General features: G+C 42.2%; 1 protein-coding gene across 1 annotated transcript; it reads right to left on the bottom strand.

Annotated features, from left to right (window-relative positions):
* Positions 1-112: 112 nt before the first annotated feature.
* Positions 113-19,936, bottom strand: ENOPH1 (enolase-phosphatase 1). Its single transcript, XM_034431194.3, has 6 exons — positions 19,287-19,936; positions 11,508-11,609; positions 9,173-9,375; positions 7,662-7,794; positions 5,402-5,525; positions 113-2,005 (listed from the first exon to the last, which is right to left on the bottom strand). Exons 1-6 carry the CDS (start codon positions 19,368-19,370, stop codon positions 1,866-1,868), a joined length of 786 nt encoding a protein of 261 aa, XP_034287085.1. The 5' UTR covers positions 19,371-19,936; the 3' UTR covers positions 113-1,865.

The following is a 19,936-nucleotide window of genomic DNA, read 5'->3' as shown; positions in this document are numbered from 1 at the left end:
AAAGATGTTGAACGAGTTATCAACAGTGAAGAATAAAAAGTTGACTTTTCCCCTCACAAATGCACATTTTATGGGCAACAACCTAAGCTGAAGCTACTTTCAGACACAAATCTTCTACTTCAGTCATAGATTTTATTTAAAGGCAAGACATGCACCACAAGGCGACAATCCTATATTGACATTGATTAAATCGGTAATATGGAGCCACTCTCCATTAGCATCCAGACTGGGAAAGGATTTATAAGCTCAATACACGAGAATTTTAATACCATGTCTGACTTTTCCTACCGTACATGGATTGTATAGGGGATTTCTGAGAATCACCCCTTTCTACTGGAACACAACCGCAAGGCCGATTTCTAACAACATCTTCAAGTATTGGAAGGGCTGCCCACAACATACATAGAGGACATCAAATTTTGGAATTAGATACTGTGTGCTTGGTTCCATTGTTAAGACTCCGGGCAGCCTACTAGATTCTCTGGACATTTCCAATTAAATTGGGATGACACCTTACGATTTCAGTATTTTATCCAGCTTTGCAGTTGTTACAATAGGCCCATTTCCAAGCAAGGATGTAACTCCTACCCTGTTTCCCCCAAAATAAGACATCCCCTGATAATAAGCCCAATTGGGCTTTTGAGCGCATGACAATAAGGCAAAGCGCTTATTCCAGGGTTCAAAAAATATATAAGACAGGGTCTTATTTTCGGGGAAACACGGTAAATAGGTTGGCCAAATGGAAACAAATATTGGCATTAAGTTCCGTTCAATAGGATTTTGGGATTGTTCCCCCTTACATCCTTCGTGAGAAGGAGTAGGGTTTGAGGAAGCAAAATAGCACTTCTAGCAGAACATAAAAATGTGCAACATGCTGAAGAGACAAGTATTTCCATTTTGGATTGCTGGAAACACTCGGGAGGCCTTGAAAAACCAACCAAAAGGAAAAGGAAGCGGTGTCGACATTGAGACATGCTTACCACTCTTGAAATGCTGCACATAAAAGGAACAAGTGAAGCCACACAAAACAATTAAGGTCTCCGTTACACTTTCAAGCGCACTAGGTAAAGGACTAACCTGCAGGATTTTTAGAATGCAATTTTCCAGCTATTTGATCCCAGGAAAAAAAAATTAATAATAAAGCACTCCCTTTCCCCCAGGTTTAAGGACAACCTTTGAGCAATCATGCAACTTTTTTGTGACAAAGGATCAATCATGCCTTCCACATGCAAACATGTTCCAGTTGGCACAGATGTTCTTACTAGCTTGCATGTTTGATTGAGTTAATGCTGCCTGTGCTACTTTTTCCTTCCCTTTCCCAAGACCAATCAATTCAGAGAGCTCCGTTTGCCACGTTTTTTTCAACTATAAATAGTCTGGATTTCCCCTACGTTCACTACAAACAAGAAGACCAGAAGACTTTAAAAACCTGCCATCAAGTGTGACGCCAATACAAGATGAGGAGTTTGTAGTATATACCCAAGACACATCCTGTAAGGAAAGTCTTCACTGCTGGCCCCTTTGAACTGACTGGGAGGTGGGCTTTGCATCCCACCGGTTGACCTCCAAAAGACAGGAGGACCTTCTCTTTTGAGTTGCATCTCTTGACTCTTCCGTTTGCAAATCCAAAGAAAAAACCAAGGCAACCCCTTGTTGAGAGCTTCACTTTGCTCCAATCACAGAACCGGCAAATTTTCCATCGGGTTCCAATTTTGGGTCATCGGGGAAGTCAGGCGCCCAATAGTCCTGTTTTTGAGACTCTTTTATCGCTGGCAGGAATGACAATAAATGGTAAGGAGGATTTTTCTCAGCTGCTCCTCTCCTCTTTCCCCATCCCTCTTCCTTAATCCTAGGTGCAAATTAAATTAAGCAGAGGACGGCAGGAACAGTTCGCTGAAAGAGGTTATGAGTCTGTAATACGATTTCTCATCGTCTGTCAGTCCTGCGTTGCCCGGCCGAATCACTACAGCGACATGCATGTCCGCTTCTTCGGCAGCATCTGCTTCTAAAGGACACAAAGCGAGGCTCATTTAGACAATAGCAATAGCACTTAGACTTATATATTGCTTTACAGCCCTCTCTAAGCGGTTTACAGAGTCGGCCTCTTGCCCCCAACAGTCTGGCTCATTTTATCCACCTCGGAAGGATGGAAGGCTGAAGCAACCTTGAGCCTGGTGAGATTCGAACCGCCAAATTTGCAGTCAGCCGGCAGTCAGCAGAAGTAGCCTGCAGTACTACACTCTAACCACTGCGCCACCATAGCTCATGTCCGGACAGCACCAAACTGGCTACTTCCGGGGTATCACCTGTTCGGTCCAGGTAGAGATAGCCTTCGACTTACAACCTCAATGGAGCTCAACATTTCTGTTGCTAAGCAAGACATTTCTTAAGTGAATTTGCCCCATTTTACGACCTTTCTTGCCACCGTTAAGTGAATTGTTGCAGTTGTTAAATTAGTAACACAGTTGTGAAGTGAATCTGACTCCATGTTTGGAGGTCACAAAAGGGGATCACACGACCCCAGGACACTGCAATACGAGTCAGTGGCCAAGCATCCAAATTTTGATCACGTGACCAGGGGGATGCTGCAATGGTACCCTGTTTCCCCCAAAATAAGACATCCCCTGATAATAAGCCCAATCGGGCTTATTATCATAAGGCAATAAGGCCAAGTGCTTATTTCAGGGTTCAAAAAAAATATAAGACAGGGTCTTATTTTCAGGGAAACATGGTAGTAAATGTGAAAAACGGTCATAGGTCACTTTTTTCAGTGCTGTTGTAACTTGGAACAGTCACTAAATGAACTGTTGTAAATCGAGGACTACCTGTATTTCCCATTTCCTTACAACCAACTATAGGTGGTCCTCAATTTACAACAATTGAACCCAACATTTCTGTTAAATGAGACATTTGTTAAGTTCATTTTGCCCCATTTGATGACATTTTTGCCATAGTTGTTAAGTGAATCACTGCAATGGATAAGCTAGTAACCTGGTTGTTAAGTGGATCTGGCTTCCCCATTGACTTTGCTTGTCAGACGGTCACAAAACAGGATCATGTGACCTTGGGACACCGCAACCGTCATAAATATGAGCCAGTGGCCAAGCATCTGAATTCTGATCACGTGATCATGGGGATGCTGCAAAGGTCATAACCGTGAAAAACAGTCATAAGTCACTTTTTTAGTGCCATTGTAACTTTGAACGGTCACTAAACGAACTGTTGTAAGTTGAGAACTACCTGTATAGTTAGTCCTCAACTTACGATGGGTCGGCTTAGCACCATTCAATTATGATAGACCGCCCCAAAAGATACTTATGACCCAGTTCCAATGGTCACATGATTGCACACCCATATGGTCACATGACTACATTTTGGGTACTCAGCAATCAAGCTGCTTCTATGGCTGCTTGCAGTGTCCAGTGATTACAGGACTGTGATTTACGACTTCTTTGCTGAAACCCGTCTTGGCAAAAGCAACCCCATAGCTGAACAACAGGTTTAGTTAACCAACTGCGGCGTTCCCTTAATAACTGTGGGTTCATTTAACATCCACGGTGATTCGCTGAATGACCACCTCCAAACAAAGGTTGCAAAATCAGGTCGGCCAGGAGACGATTCCGTTTTACAACTGTCACAACTTACAACACTAGTGGGCAGGCTCTATTACAGTCCTACAGTACAGGGGTCTCCAACCTTGGCAACTTTAAGACTTGTGGACTTCCAACTCCCAGACCTCTGGGAGTTGAAGTCCACAAGTCTTAAAGTTGGAGATCCCTGCTACAGTAAGTCAAAGACTACATGTAAGGGGCTTATCTATAAAGCCGGGGGTGGGGGGGTGGGGAAAGCACACGGTAAAAAAAAAAAAATCCCTGCATTCAAACCATTTCTTTTTTAAAAAAATATTTTTTATAAAAATTTGTAATTTTATTAGAACACATATTAAGACATTTACACAACATACAACATATAAATAACTTATCATATTTAAGCATTGTTTCATAATGGTCTTCGTTATTACTTTATTCTTCTTCCCCTTTATCTTAATCTTTTACTCCGTCTTCTTCCCCTCCTTTTCCTTCCTCCCCCTTTTTTCCCCTATAGAGAACTATACATTTTATCTATCTCTTTACTATTATACATTTCTACCTTCATGTTATATACATTTTTATTCCACTCCGCGCATTTGATACGTCTCTATTTTGTACTTCTATTTTTCTCTTCTGATAGTTATTGTTCTTTATTGTTAGTCTTAAACCAATTATACCATTTATTCCATACTCTATAATATTCTGTCTCTTCTTTTTCCTTAACTTCTTTTGTTAATCTGTCCATCTCAGTGCATTCTAAGATCTTATCTATTAGTTCTTCCTCCGTTGGTGTCCTTTCCTGTTTCCAGTTTTTTGCATACGTTATTCGTGCTGCTGTTAAGATGTGTAGCATCAAATATTTTTTTTATTTTGGAATATGGTTTTGTAAAAATTCCTAACAAGAATGCATTCAAACCATTTCAAGCAATAATTTGGAGAAGGGAGAACAATGCTTAATCTGACATTCCCATCAGAAAGTCCCTGCCCACAGAAACAATCCTGTTACTCTCACATTTGCAAGAGACATTTTTTTAAAATGTGGGAATGAATTAAAATAGGGATATTCCCCTTTCCTTTTTTTGGCAATTTCAAACCCCAACACTGTGGAAGTCACCCAGCAGACTTTAGTGGATTGTGGTTGCCTTAAAATCATCAGCCTGGACAGAGGTTTCCAAGCTCCACCTAGTGGTGTCAAACATTAAACCCGATCAGTTTTAGACAGGGTGGATAAAAATCAATGATTTTTTTAAAAAAAATCAAAAAAATCAGATTTTTTTTGATTTAAATCGGATTTTATTTTTATTTTTATCGAATTTATTTTAATAAAAAACTTTGGGGGTAAAAATCTATCGTACGATAGTTTTCTATTTAAGATACATAAATAATTTAGTTTATTCAGCATGAAATGGAGCTTAGTTATGTAGTATGAGGCTGTATATTCTGCAACACTGGGACTATCGGTGAGTCAACAGTGGGTCAAAGGAGTAGCAGAGATGACAGTTGCTCTTTAAAAATTATGATTTAAATCGAGTTGATTTAAATCAAGCCTTTTTACTAGTGATTTAAATCATGATTTCAATTGTGATTTAAATCAACTCGATTTAAATCAAATCCACCCTGGTTTTAGATCCAAAGCATCTCCTCTACAGCTCCTCTTCCCTAAAGGGGGAATTACATAAGGCAATTATTTTTGTAAAACTTTTGCTCCACGCTGCTGTTGACCTTCAGGGCACATGCTCTCGTCTTGCCTCTAGCACCAACTAGACGTGTGCCCACTCACCACACCAGAGAGCAGCCACTAGATTTATTACCTTGAGTGACGTCCGTCAAGAATAGTATGTTGTTGGTGGCACATCCAATGCTTGCAGCAATCCGCTGATAGCTCTCGCTGTCAACTTTAGGTCCTATCTTGGTGTCAAAGTGACCATCAAAGAGCTGATAGGTGGAAGGAGAACATTACAGAATAGCAGAATTGGAAGGAATCTTGGAGGTCTTCTAGTCCAACCCCCTGCTTAGGCAGGAAACCCTACATCACTTCAGACAAATGGTTATCCAATCTCTTCTTAAAAGCCACCAGTGATGGAGCACTCACAACTTCTGGAGGCAAGTCATTTCTACTGATTAATTGTTCTAACTGTCAGGAAATTTCTCCTTAGTTCTAGGTTGCTTCTCTCCTTGATTATTTTCCACCCATTGCTTCTTGTCCTGCCTTCAGGTGTTTTGGAGAATAGTTTGACTCCCTCTTCTTTGTGGCAGCCCCTGAGATATTGGAAGACTGCTATCATGTCACCCTTAATCCTTCTTTTCATTAAACGTGACATAGCCAATTCCTGCAACTGTTCTTCAAATGTTTTAGCCTCCAGTCCCCTCATCATTTTTGTTGCTCTTCTCTGCACTCTTTCTAGAGTCTCAACATCTTTTTTTTAATATTGTGGTGACCAAAACTGGATGCAATATTACAAAAAGAACATGTAGCGGTAGTTCTTAGTTTTATTCCTCCAACAATCCTCTTGAGGTAAGCAACACTGGAACGCGCCCAAAATCAGTTGAGGAATTTTTATGGCTGATGACAGACTAGAACTGGGGTGTCAAACTCAAGGCCCGTGCGCCGGATTCCAGCTTGCGGGGTACATAGATCTGGCCTGTGGTGGCGCCCTGGAAAGGACTGCCCCCCGGGGTGCCAGCGAAAAAGGAGCTCGGGAGGGCTATGCATGGCCCTCCCAGGCCGTTTTTGGCCACAATGGCCTCCTGCAGCCCTCTGCCACTGAAAATGGAGGGGGGGGGGGCTGTGCGGTTGCAGGAGGCCATCCCAGCAGAAAACGGGGCCTGAACTCTGTTTTCGTTGGCAGAGCGCTGGCAAAACAAACTAAAAGCAAAACCATTTGAGCGTGCAAGAAGGGACAAGAAAGGAGAAAGGAAAAGAGGAAAGACAAAGAAAAAGAAGGAAAGATGGGAAGAGATTAAGGAAGAAAAAAAGAGGGAAAGGAAGAAGAAAGGAGAATGAAGAGGGAAGGAAAAAAGAGGAAAAGGAAGGAAGGAAGATTATAATGAGAGTGAGGCAGAGTCTGAGGGAAGTCCTGCCTTAGCACTTGGCCACCACAGGTGCCCCCGACACAAGTGATGTCGAGCTGGCCACCTCCCCTCCCCCCAGGTCAAACACAACACTGATAGGGCTCTCAATGAAACTGAGTTTGACACCCCGAACTAGAAACTTGGGATTCCTATAGTTCTAGTCATTGGTGGGATTCAAGTAATTTAACAACCGGTTCTCTGCCCTAATGATTTCTTCCAACAACCAGTTTGCCAAACTGCTCAGAAAGTTAACAACCGGTTCTCCCGAAGTGGTGCGAACTGGCTGAATCCCACCACTGGTTCTAGTCCAATATCTTAAGCACTATACCACAGTGGCTGCCTTTGTAATATTACTGTTGTTTTAGAGGCACAAAGTGCTACTATCTTTGGCAGGGAAACACTGTGTGGGCAGTTGGTTCATCTTTTGACTGTATATCCCAAACGTGCTTTTCCAAAAAGCAACTGGACTTTCTTGTTTTTTTTTTTCTTTGAAAACATTTTGCTTCTCATCCAAGAAGCTTCTTCAGTTCTAGATGAATGGTGGGGAAGGGAAGGATTTATACTCTTTGCAGTCAGCTGGTTGTTAGCGCTCTGAAATTGAGCAGCCCCCTCTCAACAGAGGAGAAGGGATACAATATCACTATCTCCTGTCCACAACACAAGTCATTTCAGCAGTCCCAAGAAGACTCCACACCCATTTGCACTGATTCAGGTGATCTTGAGGGTAAAGATAAATTTACAAGTTGCCTCAATGACTCTGAGAGAGCTAAAGACAGATCTTCAGAGTGCTAACGACCAGCTGACTGTGAAGAATATAGATCCTTCCATTCCTCACCATTCAATCAGAACTGAAGAAACTTCTTGGATGAGAAGTGAAATGTTTTCAAGGGAAAAAAAAATCTCAAAGAGAGCCCAGTTGCCTTTTTGAAAAGCACTTTTTGGGACAACCATGACCTGGACGACTGAGAATCTCCGTAGATATTGAGACTGTATGCTTACCTCTAAAATATCACCTTCTGTAGAGTTTCCAAACAAAAGTTTTTGAGCTTCCACACTCCCAGAGGAATAAATATACACCTTTCTTCCTGCTTCTTTCCACTTTTTCACTGCGGGAACGACATCCTTAAAGAATCTGGAATAGGCCAGGAAGGACATGGAGACAGAATTGTTGAAGAGGCAATGAAACAGCTTTCCTCACCAATATTTTAAGATATCACTGGAAGCTTATCCTAATCATGATCTCTAAGCAGTGAATGACAAATAAGTATATTGAAAAGCAATTAAAACATCTATGGTAAAATCAGATAATCATAAAATATTTAAGGAAAGGTTGAGCAAAAATATTGTTTTCCAAGGATGTACTGTGTTTCCCCCCAAAAAAGACTGTCTTATATTTTTTTGAACCCTGAAATAAACGCTTGGCCTTATTTTTGGGGAGGTCTTATTATTTTGGGGTGCCTGGAGCAAGATGGGGCTCCTCTTGCCGTCTTACCTAATTTCCAGCTCTGTCTCCCTAACCCTAACCAGAGGAAATGGCAGGGACTGGCTGTGCATGCCTTTAAATATTTTTGGGGAGGTCTTGTTTTTTGGGGAGGTCTTATTTTCAGGGGAGGTCTTATTTTTGGGGAAACATGGTAAAAAACAGTGCAAGGGGGGGGAAGTGTCTTATAAAATGAGGAAAAAGCATTTCATACAGTAGAGTCATTGTAGAAAATGCTTCTTTCTGTGACAAGGTAGTCCTCAATTTACGACTTCAATTCAGCCCCAAATTTCTGTTGCCAAGCAAGACAGTAGTGAAGTGAGTTTTGTCCCATTTTACGACCTTTCTTGCCACAGCTGTTAAATGAATCACTGCAGTTATTACATTAGTTGTTAACTGAATCTAGCTTCCCTCAATAACTTTGCTTGTCAGAAGGTCGCAAAAAGGGATCACACGACCACCGTCATAAATATGAACCAGTTGCCAAGCATCTGGAATTTCGATCACGTGACCACGGGGATGCTGCAACGGTCGTAAGTGTGAAAAACAATCATAAGTCCCCCTTTTTTTCAGTACTGTTGTAATTTGGAATGGTTGCTAAATCAATGGTTGAGGATTACTGATTTCCTGATTGCTTATTTGTACCCCATGACTATCATTAAGTGTTGTACCTTATGATTCTTGAACGTATCTTTTCTTTTATGTACACTGAGAGCACCAAAGACAAATTCCTTGTGTGTCCAATCACACTTGGCCAATAAAAAATTCTATCTATCTATCTATCTATCTATCTATCTATCTATCTATCTATCTATCTATCTATCTATCTATCTATCTATCTACCTACCTACCTACCTACCTACCTACCTAAACTTGTATTAAATCACCCCCTGATAAAGAGCCAAACATTCCATCCTAGCTCCCTCTGATGATATCATTTCATTGCAATACCTCTTGGATAATGAAAGATATAATGTATAAAGCGGCCTCAGCCATAGAAGAAGTCTGCCCATCACAAGGAACTACTCACTCTCCCTTCAAGCGGCCATTTTCGTAGGCCGCTCTCCACATGTGGCCCTGGAGCTGTTTCAAAGCTGTGGTCTTCCTGTCCAAAGACATCTGCCAGAGGACATTGTCTATCACGGCCTGGATGACCCGTTCAACCTCTTCTTCTCCATCCCTGGTTTCCAGTGGGATAGGCACCACTCCCTCCATATGAGAGTCTTCTTCAGCCTAAGGAAATCAAAACAGAGAACAAGCAAGGTGATAGCTTAAGTCAGGAGTAATCAACCCGCGGCTCTGGAGCCGCATGTGGCTCTTTCATCCCTCTGCTGCGGCTCTGTCGCTCAAAATATGCGTCACAACCGCCAATGTGCGACACCCACTGGCATGCCATTTATTGAGCTTTTCGACCCCGGTAGGCCAACCATGGATAAATCCAAGAAAAGAAAAGTTTCAGAAGAAAACAGAACGTTTAATTCAACTACATATGCTAGTTTTGTGGCCACTCAGGAAATAGTCAGGCATGGGAAGGGTTTTGTGGCTCCCGGTTTTTTCTTTTCTGTGGGAAATGGGTCCAAATGGCTCTTTGAGTGTTTAAGATTGCCGACCCCTGGCCTAAGGAGATACGTCTGGTGGAGAAGGGCCTTCTCCATGGTGGCTCCCTCCTTTTGGAATATCACCCCTTCAGAAATTAGATTGGCTCCCACTTTGACACTTTTTCGTAAGGTCCTGGAGACTCAGTTTTTTTCTAGCGGGCCTGAGGAGCCCAGAAGTGGGATGGACTCCATCAAATGCTTCATTTAACTGTTTACTGTTGCTCGGTGTGTGTGTGTGTGTTGTTGGGTTATTTATTTTATTTTTATTTTCTATACTGTGTTTTATTGCTTGCAAGCCACCTAGAATCACTGCGAGTGAGTAGGCGGCTATATACATTTTCTAAATAAATAAATAAATAACGTGAACTTTTCTGTCAGCAAGAGCAATCAACCCATGGAACAGAAGTTGTGGGAGCTTCCATCACTGGAAGCTTTCAAGAAGAGTGGGAGCACCTTATAAATTAACAGAGTTTGGGAAGGGTGCTGTTTTGCTTTAATTCATGGCATCTTGCCATGCAATTAGTTTTCATTTTGTTAAAAAAATATTATTCATGTCCTCATAATCTTTATTTTTAACAGTATGCCCTGAATTAAGGGATTACAGAGTCGTAAAAAAGGAGGTTTCGGTATTTTTCCTCAATGCCATTTCTGTGCAGGCCTGTATGCAATTTTTACATAGATTTAAAAGGGAAAAAAATGCACCTCCTACTAGATTAGTATGACTTCTGGGCAAATAAAAATTGTCTCCAGGTGAATAGGTTTTGAAGGGAAAAAATATTTCTTCCATACCTCATTAATGTATGGATTTTGTCAGCAATTTGGCAAGTCAGAATTTATGTCGGTTGGAGGTTAGCTAGAAAGTTGGAAGGAAAGAAGAGGGCGGCCAATAGCAAGATGGATGGACTCAAATTAAAGCAATAATAACATTTGAAGACCTGAAGGGCAACGGATCCTCATGGAGAAAATCAGGTTTAGTTGCCACAATATTAAAAAGATGTGGAGACTCTAGAAAGAGTAAAGAGAAGAGCAACAAAGATGATTAGGGGGCTGGAGGCTGAAACATACAAACAACAGTTGTAGGAACCAGATATGTCTAGTTTAGTGAAAAGAAGGACTAGGGGTGACATGAATGCAGTGTTCCAATATCTCAGGAGTTGCCACAAAGAAGAGGGAATCAAGCTATTCTCCAAAGAACCTGAAGGCAGTACAAGAATCAATGGGTGGAAACTAATCAAGGAGAAAAGCAACCTAGAACTAAGGAGACATTTCCTGACAGTTAGAACAATTCATCAGTGGAATGATTTGCCTCCAGAAGTTGTGAGTGCTCCATCATTGAAGGTTTTTAAGAAGAGATTGGACAACCATTTACCTGAAATGGTATAAGGTTTCCTGCCTGAGCAGGGGGTTGGACTAGAAGACCTCCACGGTCCCTTCCAACTCTGTTATTCTGCCAATATCAGACTGGCATGAGAAGAGCCAGAGTTGTGTTGAGTGGCTTGAGTGGCTGAGTGTTGATAAGTGGCTATACCAGGATAGGGTTCTACTTACCTTTACTACCGCTTCGCAATGGGATTGTGCTTGTGCGCTCGCTTCACTTGCGCACGTGCCTTGCTTCTGCGCATATCGCTTCTGATGACATCAGGGTCAGTGGGCGGAGCCTCCCGCCAGTTTTACTACCGGTTCTATAGAATCGGGGCAACCCACCACTGGGCTATACAAGTATTTTAAATGAAATAAATAATGAATAAGAGATGTCCAATGCTCTACCTGTTTTCTCAGCAGGCCAACATCTTGCTGGCACTCTTCTTCTTCCCAGTGGGTGTCTAGATAATCGCGAATATTTTCCCTGATGTAAGGAAACAGAATATCCTGGGGACACAACAAAAAGATATCTGTGTTTTAAGCTACTGTAGACATATGTTTGGAAACAACATCAGACCTTGGGGGCATCTTCAAAAGCATTGCTTATCCAATACGGTTAATTCAGTTACTTCACCAAATCTATACAACCTAATTCTCAGAAGAGAAATTTAAACACACGTAGCTAGGGAAAATAGTGAGCATACTTAGTAAGAGCAAAGATGAAAAAGAGACAGAATCTTTTTTGAGAGTAAATATACCTTAATAAATGCAGATTTTTTTTTTTGCAGTTTCATTGTCCGTTTAATTTTTTTTATTTTATTACATAAAATATAAAATACAAAAAAGAAAAGAAAATAAGAAATTAAGGGCAGGAAAGGGAACGGGGGAAATAGGGGTGTGGAATACAAGGGGGAAGAGAAAAAGAAAGAAAAGAGGGCATAGACTTCCAACTCTTCTTTTTTGCTTTTAGACATTAATATATAACTAGCCATTTCTATAACACCAAATCTTTCTAATCAACCAAACCAAGATCAAAGTTTTTTTTTTCACATGCACAAATTCCAGAAGTGATATCCAAATAAGAACGTATTTTCCTCTTTAAATAATCAATTTAACCATTCCTGATTTATCTTCCTTGCTATGGAAATAACATGTATTTCTATTTGTATCTAGTAATCTTTATAAACTGTCACCATTTTTATTTACAAAGTTTATTATATTCTTTCAAATTCTTTGGCCTAAAAAAAGTGGGGGGGGGGGGCAAGGGGGGAATCTTTCCCCCCCTTTTCTCCTCCTTTTTTCCTTCAAAGTATTAACCTTTTAAAAAAAGGCACTTCATTGTTAAAAACAAATGAAGAATCTCTTCTTAAAGTATCCTTGCCCACATAGTCTAAGTAGGTGATAACAAATAGGTTTAGTTTTTAAGGCTCTTGATTGGTTTGGCTGCAAAAGCCCCTCAATAATTAATACAATAAACTCAAATAGGCCCAATGGAAAAACAGTAATTTTGACATACAGGTAGATCTTGACTTATGACAATTGGGACCAGAATTTCTGATGCTAAGTAAGGCGGTTATTAACTGAGTCACGACTAATTTTATGACCTTTTTTTTTTTTACCATGGTTGTTAAGCAAATCATTGCAGTTGTTAAGTCATTAAGTGAATCCGGCTTTCCCCATTTTGTTTATTGGAATCTAGTTGGGAAGGTTTGAAATGACAAGTGTGAGACACACACACACACACACACACACACACACACACACACACACACACAGAGTGTTGTAAATACATGCTTGTTACCAAGCACTCAAATTTTGATCACCTGATTGTCGGTGCTGTGATTATAAATACGAACCCTGGCGATAAGCAACTTTTTCCAGTGCAGTTGTATCTTTGAACGGTCGCTAAATGAATAGTTGTAAGTCAAGGACTTCCTGTATGCCAGTGATGTGAGACCGATTCCTCCTTCCTGTTATATTTTTTTCCTGTTCCAGCAGACCGTGTGCTTTTCAATTAGCTACATAATCAAATGCTGAATCAGCAACTGTAAGTGCTATTCTTAAAACATCAAAAAGCCTATAATTTGAGGAACATCTCTATGAGATAGAACTACATTAAACTAAGATTGATCACGTCTGCCAGATCTCCATGTCCAGGTCTACTGGGCTTGCTAAGTGACCATGATGTGACCTTCATGTTAAATAAGTCACGTAGGTTAAGGTTGGCTGCTCGTGCTTGAAAAGCAAATCATGGGGAAAATTAATTCTATATAAGAGACCTTGTTAAAGTTATTAAGGTCAATTGAAACAAAGCCCAATTTTGGGCAACCAAAAGTGATAACTTCCACCTCTGTTTGACTAATTGTGCCGATGACCTATTTGTGCATTAGATTGCAGCAAACAGTACTTCGGGAGGTCGATCCCAAAGGTGTTTTTTTCAAGAGGCAACTGGACTTTCTGGTTTTTCTTTAAAGACATTTCACTTCTCATCCAAGAAGCTTCTTCTGTTGTGACCTAGGCTTCCTGAGTCATTAAAACACACAAGTAGTCCTAAAAACATATTTTATTGCAACAGCTGTGAATTACGTTCATTCACAGCGGAGTCCCAATTAGTTGCAAAAAGTCATTCGGGAGAAGTCCTTCGAGATAATCACCAACCTTTATCTCCCTTGACATGCTGCCAAAGACCTACTTGGCAAAGCCACACAGAGTCCAGAATCAAACAGATGCCGACTGGGAACAGAATTAACAACTTTGCTTTCCTGCGAAGGACCCACGTGCCTTTGCTCCTCTTTTAAACCTTATGGAAAGGGCCAATAATCACCAGGCCTTACTCCCAAGTCGTCCCTTTAGTTTTAACTGTTGTCTTCTGGCAGCTCTGTGCATGCGTGCACTAGGAACAGGCTCCTCCCTGTTCCTCTGCCTCTCTGATATCCCACTCTGGAGGAATACCTCCCAGATGGCCCTGGCCCCATCTCTGCCTCCGATGCAGAGCCCGTAGTCTGAGCTTCTCCAGACTCCAGGACTGGCCCATGTTCCTCCCCAGCCTCCTCACTGTCCAACTCCGCTGCTAGCTCCGCAGGCTGCTGGTGGACCACAACTTCAGCTCTCAACTTTTTGGATGAGAAGCAAAACGTCTTCAAAGAAAAACCAGAAAGTCCAGTTGCCTCTTGAAAAATCACCTTTGGGACAAACATGACCTGGATGACTGAGAATCTCCATGGACATTTGGAGGTTGGTGTGAGATGTGTATTTAAGGCAATGTACTGTCTTTGAAAACAGAAACATGATTCACCTTCCTTTAAGTTCCTTTAAATTAAATTCCATGCCAATATGCATTCTCATCCAGAAACTCTAAATCAGGCATGAACGACTTGTGGCCCATAGGCTACAAGAGACCCTGGACAGCTAGTAATGCAGTCACAGAAGATATAAAACGTAAAAAATAAAAGATGCATGGACACAGACACAGACAGACAAATTATATATTTTTTATGTGGCCAAAGACAATTCCTCTCCACTCAATGTGGCCCAAGCAAGCCAAAAGGCTGGACAACTGTGATCTAGATGCTTGTGTGGAATAGATACAATTCTGGAAGAAAACACGATAAAGATAAATCTCTTTAATTTAGGAAACAACTCCAGGTAGTCCTTGACTTATGAACACAATTGAGCCAAAATTTCTGTTGCTAAGCGAAACACTTGATAAGTGAATTTCGCCATTTTACGACCTTCCTTGCCACAGGGGTTAAGCGACACACGGCCGATGATTAAGTTAGTAACACGATTGTTAAGTGAATCTGTTGCTTCCGCGTTAACTTTGCTGACCTCGTGGCTTGACTACTGCAGCCAGCTCTACATGGGCTGCCCATGAAGACAAACTGGAAGTTTAAATTGATTCAAAAGGCAGAAGTTGTAGGCAGTAATTGGCCATGGCTCAGCATGCCCATGTTAACACCTCTGCTTTGCGAGCTGCACAGGTTGCCAGTTTGCTTCCAGGTACGATTCAAGGTGCTGCCGATTAAGCCCTACCTGACCTACAGCCTGGTTACTTGAAGGGACACCAAATTCCTGTAGTATCTGGTCAGCCAATTGGCCCTGGAGTGTCTTCTCCATAGCAGTACCTCCCCCCCCACATTACATAATCTATATCAATCATGCCATTGTCCTGCAGTCCATAATTATTTCTTTGTTGTGCTACTGTGACTTTTTTTTCCCTAAATGGGAGGGGTTACTTTGCAGTGCGAAGTATGTGCAAAGTGAAAAGGCTGCATACCTCACAGGCCCTGGAAAGAAAATAACAGCAGATCCCTTAGAATATTACAGGTAGTCCTCGACTTACAACAATTCATTTAGCGGCCAATCAAAGTTACGACATCATTGGGAAAAAAGTAACCTATGACTCTTTTTCACACTTACGACCATTGCATCATCCCCATGGCCACTTTGATCAAAATTCAGACTGTGGGCAACCTCAGTCACGCATTTATGACAGTTGTGGTGTTCCAAAATCATGAGGTTTCCTTTTGTGACTTTCTGACAAGCAAAGTCAATGGATAAATCAAATTCACTTAACAGCCGTCTTACTAACTTAACTGCAATAATTCACTGAACAAGTGCGGCAAGAAAGGTCGTAAAATGGGGCAAAACTCACTTAAAAAATGTCTCGCTTTGCAACATAAATTCTGGCCTCAATCGTGGTCATAAGTCAACACTCCCTCTAATCAGAAAGTCGATTCCTAACTATTATATCTTCCTGTCTTTCCATGGTAATAAGTCCATAGAGGCACTGCAATTTACTGCCCAATAAATATGCACTGGGCTATTCCGGTACTTGAAAAGGCAAAGCAGTTAATGCGTTAAGACTAATATTGGAGAAATCCAGGTTTGAATCTACCCACGGGCATAGAAGTCGCTCTTTGTCAGTCCAACTTATCTCTCAGGATTGGTGTTGTGGAAAAAAAAATGGGAAGACAAATATAAAACATAATTTAATCATTTTTTTTCCTATGGCAATGCAACATTATTGGTGTAGAGTCTCAGACTGAATTGCATGAAGCTATCATTTAATAATGCTTTACTAAATGTTTCAGAGTTGGCTGGTTTCACCTTAACACACCGCATCAAATCATATCCATCTATCCATCCATCTTTTTAGCCCAGCCAAATTTTGTATAGATTAGTATATAGATTATCAGCAAACATTCAACTGCATGGCCAATGTGAGGTTTAAAAAGTAATCTTTACAGTATAAAGGTTATCACCTTTAAAGCGCTCCATGGCTTAGGACCTGGTTATCTACGGGACCGCCTGCTACCACCTGCTACCGCCAGTACGCTCCCATAGAGAGGGGTTCCTCCGGGTGCCGTCGGCCAAACAATGTTGACTGGCGGCCCATAGGGGGAGAGCCTTCTCTGTGGGGGCACCTACGATCTGGAACGAGCTCCCCCCCCGGAGATACGGAGGATCCCGGATCTGCACACCTTCCTTCACGCACTTAAAACATTTTTATTTCATCAAGCTGGCCTGGCCTAAATCTTCTCCCCTTTTAAATATAAATTTTAAATACAAATTTTAATCTGTTTAAATTATGGGGTATTTTAAATTCAGCCAAATTATTTAATTCATTTTTAATCTATTTTAAATTTTTGTATCTCTGTGTTTTATCTTCTGGCTGTTCACCGCCCTGAGTCCTTCGGGAGAAGGGCGGTATAGAAATTTAATAAAATAAAATAAATAAATAATAAATATATAACGCAAAAGGTTTTTTTTTTAAACCACATGACTCCCTTAAGTAAAAGCTACCAAACAGTTAATCTTTTTAGTCTTCAACTTAAATCAATTTCCTTCCTATGTCAGCATAGCTTTACAGAAAATGCACACACCCAACCCAGCACTTTGTACAGAGATAAACTATTAATACTGTCTCCACTTAAAAAAAAAAAAAAACATATCCTACCCTAGTGTTTTTCAACATTGGCAACTTTTAAGATGGGTGGACTTCAACTCCCAGAATTCCCCAGCCAGAATTCTGGGAGTTGAAATCCACCCATCTTAAAAAGTTGCCAACATTTGAGAAACACTGTCCTACACTGTCACTCTCATCCAAACCACAGGAAATACAGACACCCAGGCACAATTTCCACCCTGCCTTGATTTTTGTTCCACTCAAACCGGATGTACTAACACTCCTTCCTTTTCCCACAAAACAACCCTACAAGCTAGGCTGGGCTGAGTGATTGATTCTACAGTCGTGGCCAAAATTGTGGAAACCTTTTGGGAAAAGTGTATTTTTGAGGTTTGATGGCTAATAACATCCCTTTTTTTTGGAGTTTCAAGATAATCCTATTCCACCACTGCTGGAATGGCCTGGGAATAGCCCAGACCTTAACCCAATTGAAAATCTATGGAGCGAAGAAATTTGTTTGTCAGAAGCAACCCAGCAATAAAAACCCAGTTAATACAGTTAATAACAGTCACTCATGCTCTCGTCACTTCCCACCTGGACTACTGTAACGCTCTCTACATGGGGCTCCCCTTGAGGAGCACCCGGAGGCTCCAACTGGTCCAGAATGCAGCCACGTGGGTGATTACGGGAGCGATATGCCGCTCCCATATATCACCTCTCCTGCGCGAGCTGCACTGGCTCCCGGTGGTCTTCCGAGTGCGCTTCAAGGTGTTGGTTCTCACCTTTAAAGCGCTCCATGGCTTAGGGCCAGGGTATTTACGAGACCGCCTTCTGCTACCTCCCACCGGCCAATACGCTCTCAGAGAGGGCCTCCTCAGGGTGCCATCGGTCAAGCAATGTCGGCTGGCAGCCCCCAGGGGGAGAGCCTTCTCTGTGGGGGCACCCGCCCTCTGGAATGAGCTTCCTCTCGGAATACGACTGATCCCGGACCTCCGGACCTTCCGTAAGGCCCTGAAGACGTTTTTATTTCAGCAAGCCGGCCTAGCCTAATTAGGCTTTTTATGGGTTAGGTTTTTTTTTTTATTTGATTTATATGCCGTCTTTCTCCGGAGACTCAGGGCAGCTTACAATGCGTTAAGCAATAGCCTTCATACTTTTGTATATTTATACAAAGTCAGCTTATTGCCCCCACAAACTGGGTCCTCAATTTACCTACCTTAGAAAGGATGGAAGGCTGAGTCAACCTTGAGAGTTTTTAATTGTATAGCTTTGGGGTTTAAAATTGGGGGCCGACTGATTTAATTTATTTTAGCTATCTTAACTTTTATATTGTATGTATTTTAATTTCGGCTGTTCACCGCCCTGAGTCCCTAGGGGGAGAAGGGCGGTATATAAATTCAAATATAAATAAATAAAATAAAATAAAATAGAAGCAGTCATTCAATCTTGGTTTCACATTATAACAGCTGCAAAACTAAAAGACTTGGCTCACTCCATGGGAAAACATTGTATCGTGCTAAAGGTTATCCAAATAAGTATTAACTGACATGGTGATCATTTTTGTATATCTCATTTTTTTCTATGGTGATAAGTTTTGTATATCTCGTTTTTTCTACCTGTTTCACCTTTCTACTTTCTACTGTAACTGCTATTCTAATAGCAAATCCTTCATAAAAGTTACTGATTAACATCAATACATTCTTACATTCTTGATTAAATTATCTTTCCATTGATATATATAATTTTATGGTATTACTCTCCCCCCCTCCCCGCCAAAAAAGTGGTATTATTAGCTAGTTTTAGAAAATACACTTTTCCCCAAAAGGTTCCCACAATTTTGGCCACTACTGTAAATTCTAACTAACCCAACCAGGCTTCAGTGCTTAAAAGAGAAGAGCCTACTTTTGGGGGGGGGGGGGGTTAATCCAGCATCTTCCCCACTAACCACTTAAACCGGCTGCGCGATCCACACGCGTGGGGGGCCCGATCCTCACGTGTTTTTTTTCCTTTCTTTTTGTAAAAGAAAGCCAGACTGAAGGAGATCCGTCCCCTCCCCCACCGCTTCCCCCCCCCCCCAATTCCCACGCGCTTGCAAGTTTTAGGCAGGGCAAAAGGCGGCTGCTTCCCGCGAGAGGAAGCCACGGGTGGTTTTTTTTTAAAAAATAATTTTTTTTTTTTGCAATAGCCCCGTCTACACCCCCCCCCCCAAAAAACCCTCCTTTCCTACAAGCCTGAGGATTTGCAACGTACGCAACTCCCACTCCCCAACAACTCACCTTGACAAACGTGATCGGAGTGGTGGTGCCTTCCACGTCGAGCAAAAACACGCTGACTTCCGCGGGGACCGTGAAGCCCACCATGTCCCCGGCTAGGAAGCTTTTGGCTCGATCTCCGCCACAGCCCCGATCTCCCCCGGGGTGTGGGGTGGACGGGAAACAGACGCGATCGGGGGTGGGTGGGGGGGAGGAAATTCCCTGGGAATCGGGGACGGGAGGTGATGGGGGGGGGGAAAAAGCTTCCGGAGGCGACTTCTCAAGGAGCAGACCGACGGCGGCGCTGGCCACGAGCCCTCCGCGAGCACGAGCGGGGCGGAGGGCGGAGACCCACGTGGCTGGAAGCGGAGCCGCCGCAGCGCCCCGGGATGACGGCGCTCTGATTGGTGGCTGCAAATAGGGGAAAAGGGAAGGTGGGGGGCGAAAAAGGTGGAGGGGGTCTGCAATCGTTTTAATGCGGGCGCAGGGTGGGAGGTTGCGAGTGGGAGGTTGCGAGTGGGTGCTTGGCCGGGGGGTGGAGGTGGGGAGGCGGGTTTGCAAGCCGCGCGTTTGCCTATTTCTCAACCCTTGGGGGTTTTTTGTATTTTTTGGGGGGTTTTTTTGCACCTTGGCTCGGGCTTGTGTAGGCTTGACGCGGGGTGGTGCAAGGGCTT

This window comes from Pantherophis guttatus, chromosome 8 (genome assembly GCF_059756535.1).
Source record: "Pantherophis guttatus breed Tessera chromosome 8, ASM5975653v1, whole genome shotgun sequence".
NCBI lineage: Eukaryota > Metazoa > Chordata > Lepidosauria > Squamata > Colubridae > Pantherophis > Pantherophis guttatus.
Note: the sequence above shows the minus strand (reverse complement) of the source record. Positions and strands in the feature narration are given on the sequence as shown.

Bases quoted from the DNA above. Each gene is read 5' to 3' on its own strand.
- ENOPH1 (XM_034431194.3), bottom strand. From the start codon at position 19,370: ATGGTGGGCTTCACGGTCCCCGCGGAAGTCAGCGTGTTTTTGCTCGAC. The intron at 9,376-11,507 runs GTAGAGCATTGG...TGATTTCCTTAG, and splicing joins TTGGCCTGCTGAGAAAACAG to GCTGAAGAAGACTCTCATAT. The intron at 5,526-7,661 runs GTAAGCATACAG...TCCACCTATCAG, and splicing joins CAGAAGGTGATATTTTAGAG to CTCTTTGATGGTCACTTTGA.